At 36.6% G+C, this 12,832-nt stretch overlaps 1 protein-coding gene across 8 annotated transcripts in view; it reads left to right on the top strand.

Moving 5' to 3' along the window:
• AGMO (alkylglycerol monooxygenase) overlaps positions 1-12,832 on the top strand; it is a 317,403-nt gene that overhangs the window by 175,479 nt on the left and 129,092 nt on the right. For 7 of the 8 annotated variants that reach the window (XM_014851828.3, XM_070509363.1, XM_070509360.1 and 4 more), the window contains exons 11-12: positions 2,152-2,234; positions 10,528-10,633. In XM_014851828.3, the coding sequence (XP_014707314.1) occupies positions 2,152-2,234; positions 10,528-10,633 (189 nt within the window). Of the gene's footprint in view, positions 1-2,151; positions 2,235-10,527; positions 10,634-11,762; positions 11,862-12,832 lie in introns of those variants that run through there. The other variant, XM_070509348.1, reaches the window with a different exon arrangement.

Here is a 12,832-nt window from a genome sequence, read left to right as displayed (position 1 = left end):
CAGGGATTGTAAATTCCCTAACCAAAATAAAAGGTATATTTTGTCCTATCTCTGCATTTCCTGTGATATTTGGAAGAACTAATGGATCTTTTATTTGTGCTTCTTTGTCTTATTGTAATTAATTAAAATTAGCCCAAGTGCCATTTAGAAAATTAGTATAGCCTGAACATAATAACAATCATATTCATCATGACCACTAATTGACTTTTTACTTTGTGCCAAGCACTCGTCTAAATATGTTATTACAGTCCTTGCCAAACTCGTATTTTATTTCAAACATACCAAACACATAACAGAGCCCTGGAAATGCTTAATAATTTGCCCATGGTTACATGGCTGAGAGGGTCACATAATTCCAAACCCTAATACTTATAGAACACTTAAAATCATGCTATGGTTTTTGGGCACAAATCATCTCTCCCTTCCATAGGAATTTTTCCCTAAAAACTCAAAATGAAGCAAGAATGGTGAAAGAAACATTTTTCTTTAAAGATAAAGTGTTTCTCTTAAGCAAATATTAATCTACTCAAGCATACCTAGTTACTTCTACCACCAAGAAAATATTTTTCTGATTTTTTTTGCTTCACTGTCTGAAAGCAGGCATCACTATATTCCACATATCCAAATAGCGCTCTACTGCTCTCCACTAAAACATTCTGGTGTCCACTATGCTCCCTATCCCATATCTGACCCCTAACACTGTCCCCATATTTCTAAACATTTTTATTCAGATTTTTGACCACTCAGCAATACTCTCCTACTAAACTATTGCTTTGGAGTGTTTAAAATCTCTTGGCAATTCCAGTTGCCATCTTGAGCATGTGGATAGTGAATAGAGAGGTGTTAGAAGTTGGCCGTGAGAGACAGGGCTAATTTATAAGATAGTATGGAGCTGGGGGACTGGATGTGAGCACAATTGCAACTGGGGGTTTCGCTTATGGTTTATAACTTTAGATAGTTGCAATTTGTTTGACGTGTATACTAGTTTATAATGAGTTGAAATTACCTCTAGTTATTTCAGAAAGAAGAAAGAAGAGAAGGAGACTGTTTGCATAAGATTTAGATCACTATTTTAGCCAACCTGTTGTATCACACCTCTGGTCTTCTCATAAAGGTGAAATGTAAACACTATCAGTGAGTAGGGAAATCATTCAGGGGTTGTGTATTCAACTCTTTGCTTTTACTATCCACTTGCAACCTAAAGCAGTATTCGTCTGTCCTAAACATTAGCTATGTAGTCTCAACTTAGATCTCTTCCCCTGCCCTCTTTAAGCTTTTTGCTCATACGGAGTCTGCCATTGTCACTCTTCGGGGTCAGGAAGGTCTATTTTGAATTCCAGAGGCATCATTTATTTTTGTGTGATGATGGAAAAGTTACTTAATTCTCTGATTCCCAGTTTGTTTGCTTTTTCATATATGAATCAGATTTAATGATACCTGCTCTGCAAGGTTGTTGGGACTATAAAAAAGAATTAAAGTGAATGAAACACATGGCATAGAAGCTAAAAAATAGTAGATGCTCAATACACATTATTATTAAATTTTGACATGTAAACAAAATGCATAACTAATTTATAATTATGACAGAAAAATGTGGTGTTTTTGTTACAAAAATCCAAAAGATAATTTTAACATGTACCTGTGAAGATATAAGTTTCATCAAATATGAGTGTGAGTGTGTGTGTGCAATCTCTTCCATATATGTGTTCACACTCATAAACACATTCTCCTTTAATATTTTCTGTATTAAAGACAGCTTTGGGTTTGAAACCACAAAGAACTGGTGATGTTAAAAATAGCTATTGGATGTGGTATTTATTCATAAAAATGTAAGTGATTTCTCCACACTTGGGGCACAGGTTTTCCAAAGAATTATGAAAGTCAAAACTTTAAAGGAGAATTTTTAGAAAGGACACATAAGCAAAATATCATTGTGGAATTGTCTAATTCATTCTCCAAGTGTCCAACAAACTAACTAAATGACGTTAGGAAAACCAAAGTGTCCACTGCATATTCAACCTTTTCGAAAAAAGTCAGTGACAAATGATGTAATATAAATAAAATTGGGGGCCGTTTTAATTGTCAGCTTTAAATTCTAATGTTTCTTCTGATAAGTCTCCTACAGGATACATTGGTCTCTGTGTTTGACAGGCACTATCACAGGTCACTCTCCTTCTGAGGGTTTGCTTCATTCTCCTGACCTTGACCTCCATTGGACTACTTCTGGACCAAAGGCAAGAAGTGAAATTCTTTCATTTTATGTAACTTTATAATGTAGTTTTTTATGTGAAACATTGATATTCACCAAATATCTTTTATTAAAAAAATAAAGTGGAAAGTAAAAGTTTGCACCTCCATTTTAAACAAAACAGAGCAGCAGTTTATCTGGTTCTAAACCAAGGGTGCATTTTAAATCTAAGCTTTTAAATGAAATTTAAGTTTTCAAGTATATTAAAGAAAACCTATAAAATATAATGATTGATTTGGCAAAACATAGATCGTAATTCTGCATACATAATAAAATATAAAACATATTTGAGTATTTTTCCTTTGCCATTGAATAGTTCATAATCTATGCCAGAATGTATGTATATTTAAAGTTTATGTCCTTTACCCTCACACAGCATATTATTTAAAGAATCCTGTTTTAAATACTACCCTGGCCAGAAAACACATTCACTTGAGTAATTTTAAATTGCTTTTATGGCAGAAAGAACATACAAAAATATCTACTGGTTATTGCTTAGTATTTATCAATCCTTAATAGTAATACTAATATCAATATTTTTGTACTTAATATGTGCTATGGAATATGTTATTAATCTTTATAACAATGCTCTGAGATAAAAGTTACTATAAAACTCATTTTGCAGATTAAGAAAGTCAGGCGGACGGACAGTAAGAGATTCTACAGAACACAAACCTAAGCAATGTGGCTCCTGAATTCTCATATTATAGACTTTACATGTATTGTAGCTTTGTGAAAAACTGCAAAAAGCTCAGTCATTCTTGAAATCTTATCTTTGTTGTAGCGTAATTGTTGTTCAAGTAGGTAACCAATAACCATTACTTTCAGGAAATTCTATATGTACAATAAGCATACATTTAATTTATATCGAATGTTATGTCACCTTCCTAAGGAATGTTAATGGATGTTCTGGAATAGCGAGAGGTTCTGGAGTTTCTTCAAGATCCGGGTCCAAATGAACTTACTGGTTAACAGAACTGTTTATAGTCTGCATTCCCTGTAAACATTTGGTAAAGAATGATGCAGCTAGCACGCTTTGCTTAGTCATATGTGAACAAGTAGAATTTTAAACTTATTTCCTTCAATGCTTTAAAAATTGTGCTTATTTTATCATTGAATTTGTGTGGCTCTCTATCCCTACTTTTCTTTACTAGAAATAAAGTACATACTGAGCCATAAAAAGAGAAAATGGAACAATGGGTTACAGCCATCTGAAATAATTATCCAGATCCAAAGAATCAGGATCATTTTTTAAAGATCACAATTCTATTTGTTGCATACACGTAATAGAATTAGCAATCAGCCAATAGCAATAGTGTAGTTTCATTTTATTTGTCGGGGGAGGGGTGGTGAGGAAGATTGGCCCTGAGCTAACATCTGTTCCCAATCTTCTTTTTTATTTTTTTCCTCCCCAAAGCCCCAACACATAGTTCTATGTCCTAATTGTAAGTCATTCTAGTTCTTCTATATGGGATGACACCACAGCATGGCTTGATGAGCGGTGTGTAGGTCTACACCCAGGATCCGAACCAAACCCCTGGCCACCAAAAGGGAGCATGGGAAATTAACTGCTATGCCACCAGGCCGGCCCCTAGTTTCATTTTTTAATGAAGATATTTTGTCTCCATGGATACAGACAAACAGGTCAAATAAGCAAAATATCAATTTTTCCATGATATATCCTATGATACATTAACTTATTCTTATTTTATATAATCATATGAAAGTCTAAACTGCCTCTGGCTTTATTCAAGAAATCACAGTGAAATCACAATATCAGTATCATGGCAGAGTTGTTCCCTTTGTCTCCCCTCTAAGTTACAACCAGTAGGATATCCCTAGACCAACAAACGACTCGCTGCACAGCACACCAGAAACTGAGAGATCTATACATCTATACAGCGGAAGGTGAGTGGACTGGACCTCCTGGAAGCAGTGGAACCAGGGAAGTAGTGGTGGAAGCTCTTGACACCAGAGGTTCCAGGATCTGTGGGCCATGCCTGTGACCAGAGGCCCTGGAACTAGGGTAGTGCCCATGAATGGAGGCCCCAGGAATCCAGGCAGCCCATGCTCTCGGTGGTGCCAGAAATCATTGCGGCCCGCTACCAGGGGTTCCAAGAACCCTGAAGATACCTGTGACCTAGCTCCCTCCTCCTTTCCTGGCAGTGGTGCCTCTGACATCAGCCCTTTCAGCAGCAGAAGCTGCATCCAAGACCCCGATACCCTTAGCAGTAGTGGCAGCACCCTTGACCTGAGTGTACTAGCACGGGAGATCAGAGACTGCAGCAACTACAGCAGGACTCATGGCTCAGCCTTGCCCTCTCCCCCAACAGTGGCAGATGATGCTTGCAACATGAGGCTTCAGAAAATGCAGCAGTGCCCAGGACTCAGCCCCTCCCCTACCTCCAGTGGCACTGTCTCCAACATGGGCCCTTCTATCAGAGGGGACCATATCCAAGACCCTGACATGCCCAGCAGTGGCAGGTGGTGCCACAAAGTAAGATTCCAGGAATGACACCAATGCCAAAGACCAGAGGCTGCACGAGCTGGGTAGCACTCGTGGCTCATCTCCTCCCCCTCACCCAGCAGTGGTGGATGGCACTCACAACCTAAGACTTCAGGAGTTGCAAAGTGCCCATGAACCAGCTCAGTTGGCAGCACCCCAACACTGGCCTGCCAGCAGTGAGGGCTGAATACAAGACCCCAAGTCCCTGGCAAGAGTGGTGGTGTCCATGACCTGAGGTTCCAGGAACCACACAGCCACGGGTAACCAGAGCCTTTGGGAGCCCCAGTGGCACTTGCAACCCTACCCCTACCCCTCAAGCAGAGTTAGTATTGCTCACAACCTCAGCACACCTGACAGTGGTAAAGACACTCATGAACTCAGTGCCCCTGGCAGTGGCATTTCCAACACCACCAGATAACACAGGAGCAGCAGCACAGGTGGTGCAGGTGGCAGCAGCACCAGAGCCCATGGAGAGCCAGGTGACAGCAACAGTGGAACCCATGAACCTGGTTGCCCCAGTTGCAGAGGCCCTAAAACTTATCCTTCCTACCTGTAGCAGCAATACCTGCAGACTCAACAAACTTTGGACACGCCAGAAGCAAACATAACCCCAACTCCCATCCCACTCTCCCCCTCCTCCACTACAGTCGGGGGACACACAACACAGGCAACACTGGAAATAGTAGAGGTGCTCACAGCATAGTGAATCTGGTGATGACACCAACAAATACAGTGACATCATCATGAGCAGCAAGGCACCAGCAACCTCAGTGGCACAAGCAGCACAAGGAGGGCACTGATGATGCTTCTGGCAGAGGCAGTGGAGGGTGGAAAGTAAAGATCCTCAAATACAAGCGGAAGCAGCTGAGAAGCAAAGCAACCAAAGCCTTACCCAAACAAGAAAGGTGTTTGTTACCACAAATGCGCCAGCAGAGTAACAACTCATTGAGGACCATTAAGGACTATAGTAACACGGTGGCACAAAAAGAAAATGACAACTCTCCAGAAAACAAACTTGAAGTCATGGAGGATTGTGATCTAACTGACAGGGAATTTCAACTAGCTGTCATGAAGAAACACAACAAGTTGGAAGAAAACTCAGAAAGACTGTTCAGTGAGTGCAGGAATAAAATTAATGAGCAAAAGGAGTACTTCACCAAAAAGATTGAAATGCTAAAAAAAAAAACCACCCAGAAATTCTGGAGCTGAAGAACACATAAATGAGACAAAGAATAAAGTAGAAAGCATTGGAAATAGAATAGACCATATGGAAGAGAGAATTAGCAAGTTTGAAGATAGAAATCTAGAAATGGTTTTGGTGGGAGAGGAAGGGGAGCTATATCTTACACGGTACACAAAAATTAACTCAAAATGGACTAAAGACTTGAATGTATGACCTGAAACAATAAAACTACTAGAGGGGGCCGGCCTGGTGGTGTAACGGTTAAGTGTACATGTTCTGATTCGGCGGCCAAGGGTTTGCCGGTTTGGATCCCGGATGCAGACATGGCACCACTTGGCATACTATGCTGTGGCAGGCGTGCCACCTATAAAGTAGAGGAAGATGGGCACGGATGTTAGCTCTGGGTCAGTCTTCCTCAGCAAAAAGGAGGAGGATTGACAGCAGTTAGTTCAGGGCTAATCTTCTTCAAAAAAGTTAAATAAATAAAACTACTAGGAGAAAACATAGGAAGTACACTCTTTGATATTGGTCTTAACAGTACCTTTTTGAATGTCGTGTCTCCTCAGGCAAAGGGAACAAAAGAAAAAAATAAACAAATGGGCCTACACCAAACTGAAAACTTCTGCAGGGCAAAGCAAATCATCAACAAAACAAAAAGACAATCTGCCAATTGGGAGAAGATATTTGCATGTCATATATGTGATAAGGGGTTAATATCAAAAAATTTACAAAGAACTCATACAACTCAACTACAAAAAAGCACAAACAACCCAATTAAAAAAAGGGTAAAGTATCTGAACAGACGTTTTTCCAAAGAAGATATACAGATGGCCAACATGCACATAAAAATCACTAATTATTAGGGAAATTTAAATCAAAACTACAATGAGATATCACCTCGCAACTGTCAGAATGGCTATAATTAAAAGGACAAGAAATAACAAGTCTTTGAGAGAATGTGGAGAAAAGGGAACCCTCATACACTGCTGGTAGGAATGCAAACTGGGGCAACTACTATGGAAAAGACTATGGAGAATTCTCAAAAAATTGAAAATAGAAATACCATATGATCCAGCTATTCCACTTCAGGGTCTTTAACTAAAACACATGAAAACACTAAGTCGGAAAGATATATGTACCCCTATGTTCATTGCAGCATTATTCACAACAGCCAAGACTTAGAAGCAACATAAGTGCCCATCAATGGATGAATGGATAAAGAAGATGTGGTATACACACACACACACACACACAATGGAATACAATTCAGCCATAAAAAAAGATGAAATCTTGCCATTTGTGACAACATGGATGGACCTTGAGGGTATTATGCCAAGGGGAAATAATTCAGATGAAGGAAGACAATTACCATATGGCTGCAGTCATAAGTGGAAGATAAACAAACTAACGAACACACACATAGATGTAGAGAACAGGTTGGTGGTTCCCAGATGGGAAGAGGTCAAGGGAGGGTGAAAGGGTAAAGGAGCACATGTACAGTGACAGGTAGAAACTAGACTTTTGGTGGTGAAAATGATGCAGTTTGTACAGAAGTCAAAATACAATATGATGTACATCTGAAATTCATATAATGTATAAACCAAAGTGACTTCAATTTAAAAGAAAAAGTGAATCAAATGGTGTTAAAAAATAAAAAAAGAACTCATACTGAAATATAGGTATGTCATTCTAAACCAGCGCAATGGAAGCCAGAAGAGAATGGAATGATGTTTTTAAAGTGCTGAAAGAAAATATCTGCCAACCTAAAATTCTACATCCAGCAAAAATGAAAGTGAAGTAAAGACTATTTTTACAAACTTCTACAGCAAGTTTTACATTTGGTAGTGAAATGTTAAAAATTTCCCTTTAAAGCCAGCCAAGTTAAAATATGCTTATTATTTGGCCTTGTGCTAGAAATAGTGGAGGAAGGATAGAGAAAGAAAAAAAGGCAAAAGGATTTGAAAGAAATTAATAAATTAATTAGATTAATCAATTTAAATTGATTAATATAATTCATGGATTAATTAGAAAATTCAAAGAATCTATATGGAAATTATTCAAATTAATAGATGAATTTAGGAAAATTTTTAGAGAAATTGTCATCAGTTACATTTTTATGTACTAGCAAATAAAATATGCAATAGCATCAAATATATCAAATAGCAAGAAAAAATCATCCTAGAAAAATGAGTACAAAATCTTTAAAAACATTATAAAATTATTGAAATATTGTGAAAAAGAAAGAACTAAATAAGTAGAGAGATAACTATCTTCATAGATTAGAATGCTCAATATTTTAAAAATCGCAATTCTCACCAGATTGATTTACATATTCAATGCAATCTGAATTGAAATTGTAAAAGATTTCTTCATAGAATTTGACAGGCTCTTTCTAAAATATGGAAATGCAAAGGCCCAATAATAGCCAACACAGTCTTGAGGTTTAAAAAAATGGCAGGAGTTGTGCTACTGGCTGTCAAGATTTATTATAACGCTACAATAATTAGACATGTTTTATTGGCACAAAGATTAGAATAGAGAACCTAGAAACAGATCTTTGCATATACAGAGACTTGATTTGTGACAAAGGTGTCCCTGCAGAGCTGTGGGAAAAGGCTGTCTTTTCAATAAATGGTCTTGGAAAAATTGGATTTCCACATAGGAATAAGAAAAATAAACTTGACAAATACTTTACACCATAAAGTTTAATTCTGGGGTCAGGGATTTAAAAGTGAGAGGAAAACTGATACAGATTCCAGCAGATAGCATAGTAACATAGCTCTATAATCTTAGAGTTGGTAAAAATATTAAACGGTACACAAAAATCCCTAATCATAAAGATAAAATTGATGAATTAGACTATAATAGTATTTCAAAAGTCAATTCTTCAAAAATTGACTCTCATTGAGACAGTAAAAGATAAAACCTCAAGTGGGAAAAGCTAACTGCAAATTTTAGTAGCAAAGACTTTACATCCCAAACGGCTGAAGTTGAAAAGATTGACAACACCAACTGTTGGATGCTCACACACTGAAGAGGGTGGTTTGTACTGTGATACCTAATCTGAAGAACCGTTTGAGAATTTTACTAAATTTGAACATATATATATACACCTATATCCCAGCAGTTCCAGCTTAGGCATACACTCACCAATACACCCAAAGACATGTAAAAGAGTGTTCAAAAAGCATTGCTCATAATAAATGAGTGATGCCAACAAGCCAAAATGTCCTTCACAAGGTGAACGAACTCATGGATATTGGTATATTCACGCAATGGAATACTATGCAGGAGCGAAGGAATGACCTACTGCTACATGCAGCAGCATAACAACAATCTCACTAACAACACTGAATGAAAGATGCTAGCTACAAAAAAGTGCATATGATGTAATCCCATTCATAGGAAGCAGAAAAAAAAGATAAAACTAAAGAATAATGTTTAGGAGCTCATACTAAAGTGGTAAAAATGTAAATTAAAAAACTGCAAGAAAGGGTGTGATTACTGTAAAAATCAGGATAGTGAATCTCTCTGAGATGGAGGGCGGGTGGAAGCATTGAGGAGGTGAGAGGGCTGTGCGGGTGCTCATACTGAGTGGTGGTGACACGATTGTTTATTTGTTGAAAATCATCGAGCTACAGATTTCTCTTTTATATACTTCTCCCTATGTGTGTTTCATTTCACAATATAAACGGTTAAAAGTAAATCATAGGACAGAATTAATACAAACTAAATGTGTTTTAAAATCGAAATCTTATTTCTGCTTTTTCATCGAAAATTAACTAGATATGAATTTTTGTTAAAAAAAAAAGTTACTTATAGTAGTGATAGAACATTATTTTACAAGGGAAAAATGTTGTTAAATTTTTTTTTCACAAATAAATTAATCCTATTACCAGAATGTTAAATGAATATCATATAAAGCTTATTTTAAGCTGATTAAGTAGCTGTTCATTACTATCATTATAAGACAATTTATAAATGCTTATCTGTATGTGACATTCAACTCTGTTTCAAATACATAAACACACTTATTTCATTTATTTTAGAGTTTGAATTTCAAGGATACCATATATACAGAAAATACTCATCACAAAAGAATTAACAAAGTTCTATATGCTACATATCATATTAGACACAACTACACATTTCCCATGCTACCAGTATTTCAGAAATTGACTGTTCATTATTTAGAGTAGTTAACAAATTTAGTCCTCCTAACAAATCATTTTTTTGAATGAATGGAGTATAAAGGTATTAGTTGAGTGAGGGGAGCCTCATTTACTTTAAATCCTAGAAATTTAGTTGTCTAATATTTTACTTATTAGTTGAAAGTATGCTTCACCCTAACTCATCAATGCTCAAGCTAAGCAATAAATCGATAAAGAACAGATTTTCTTTAAAAGGATGCATTTCATTTCTTGGTTTAATGCCAGTCTTCAAACAACTTCAGAGGCACAAGCTCCTCAAATATATTAAAATACTATTTCTTGGAAATTAAAAGAAATGTGTATCACTATGTTGATTATAACATGTAAACACATGAAGAGCATATTTAAAGCTAATTCACGTTGATGATACTTATTTCAGACCTAAGGCAGCTCTTGTGGAAACTCTCCGTTGCTTGGTGTTCCTAACGCTGTGGAGATTTGGTCATCTGAAGCCTTTCATCCCTTCCTTGTCATTAGCTTTTGAGGTAAGACGTTTGCTATAGCAAGGTTATACATCTATTGCGTATTTAATTCATTCATTCAGCTATGTTTTTGTCTATTTATTTTGTGACTGGTACTCGTGGGAATTTTTTATCTATTCACTTACTTACCAAAACTTCTTAGCTGTGTCACCTTGAGCTGGTTAATATTGTTGAGCCTCAGTTTTCTGGTCTCTAAATTTTGACTGATATCACTAACCTCATAGACTTGTTGGACAAATTACGTTGCAGATGTTTATAAAGAAATTAGGCCGCATATTTGGTTCTCAAAAAAGAGTAGAAGTGATTTTACAAAAAGTTCTTGGTAGAGACTCCGTCATTTGAGATCTTTCCTTTTACGCTGTTAAAGTGAAAATTGTGATTAAGATGTCTTGTCAATCCTACAAGAGGTAATAGTTTTACGGAAATCGTTAATGTCACTGAGACTTTTCTACAGCTGAAAAATATATGTTATAATTTGATCTTCTATGACGATTAAAACTTACCTTCTAAGAACTACATTGAACTTTCGGGTATATATTTATTGTTTCAGATCTTAGACAACTGTTAAAAAATTTTTATTCTCATCACTAATATTATAATGGATATAGTTTTCCTCTTTTAAATTAAGGGTTCTGTTGTTTAACTTTGATGTGGAGCAACCTGCCAACATCCTCAGAAGGTGCAATACATAACCTTATTTAAGCATGAAGCGTAAATGCTACCATTTCCCCCAGCATCAATGGAAAAACTAAAATAGACACCTTCAGAATTTAGTAATGATTGTGAATTGAAACAATCTCTTTGGAAAATAATTTGATGCTACCATACAAGGCATATAAGTATAAAAATGAGGAGGGGGAGATATACGTATATAAATATATAAATGTACTTATTTTATGCATGTAAATATATCTGGGAGGAGAAACAAGAACCTAACCCATGGTTGCCTGTGTGAAGGTGAATTGTGTGGCTAGAAGAGAGGAATGAGGAAGAGTCTTATTAATATTCTTTGGTAACTTTAAAATTTATGAACGATGTGAATATATTTTCTACTTTAAAAATCATGTAAATGTTTTGGGGCTGGCCCTTTGGCCAAGTGGTTAAGTTTGCATGCTCTGCTTTGGTGGCCCAGGGTTTGGCCAGTTTGAATCCTGGGCACGGACATGGCGCTGCTCATCAAGCCATGCTGAGGCAGCGTCCCACATGCCACAACTAGAAGGACCCACAACTAAAAATGCACAACTATGTACTGGTGGGCTTTGGGGAGAAAAATGAAAAATAAAAAATAATCTTAAAAACCATGTAAATGTTTTAAATGAAGCATAAACTCTTAGTATCAGGATCTTGGATATCAGCTAATCTAATACATTTTGTATTTAATAGACATTAAAGTTTGTATATTGTTTCTTGAATTACAACCTAAAAGCAAAATGAAGAAGCATAAATTGTATGTATTTAATGAAATTTGGAAATATACATGTCCCCGAAAGATCCATTAAAATCAAAGAGCAGTATTTTCACCTTCTCAATGAGGGAAGACATTCTAATTATAATTCTAATTATAGATACGAAAGAGAATAATTCCATTTAATGAATCTGCTCTTTAGTATATTGTGGTAGTTTATCTAAAATGCTCCAAAAGAAAATTGAGAATGTGGGATCTTTAAGTTATCCATGGTATAAACAAGTGGTAATGTGTGCCTACAGAAACACATTGCATTTGGGGTTCTTTGATGATGGGATAGTGGAAGGCAGTGTAGTGTGTCCAACTTTTGAGTGAGATGAACTCCAGTGGTGAGATGATGTCAGTTTACTTATGCAGTCGATAGGTGAGAATGAGTGGTTAAGACTTGAGTTTCGAAACCGCGTTACCTGAATTTGATTCCTGGCTCAGGAACATACTAGTTATGCGTCCTTGGGCAGTTCCTTGACCACTTAAATATTCTTGGCCTTGCCTTCTTCATCTGTAAGTAGACAAAGTAACAATGTCTATCTAATAAGATTTTGAAGATTAAATGAGATACTCTATACAAGAGATTTAACAGAGTGCTGGACACACAGTACATGCTCACTAAGTGTTAGATGCTATTATTATTATTTCATATCAACTTAAAGATCCCTTGGAATAATTCTTTGCCTTGCCTTGGGATCCAAAAGTCAAGTCTGGGAAAACCAGCCTAGGGGATATCGAGGAGCCACGAT

This window comes from Equus asinus, chromosome 1 (assembly GCF_041296235.1).
Source record: "Equus asinus isolate D_3611 breed Donkey chromosome 1, EquAss-T2T_v2, whole genome shotgun sequence".
In the NCBI taxonomy this organism is placed as follows: Eukaryota; Metazoa; Chordata; class Mammalia; order Perissodactyla; family Equidae; genus Equus; species Equus asinus.
Note: the sequence above shows the minus strand (reverse complement) of the source record. Positions and strands in the feature narration are given on the sequence as shown.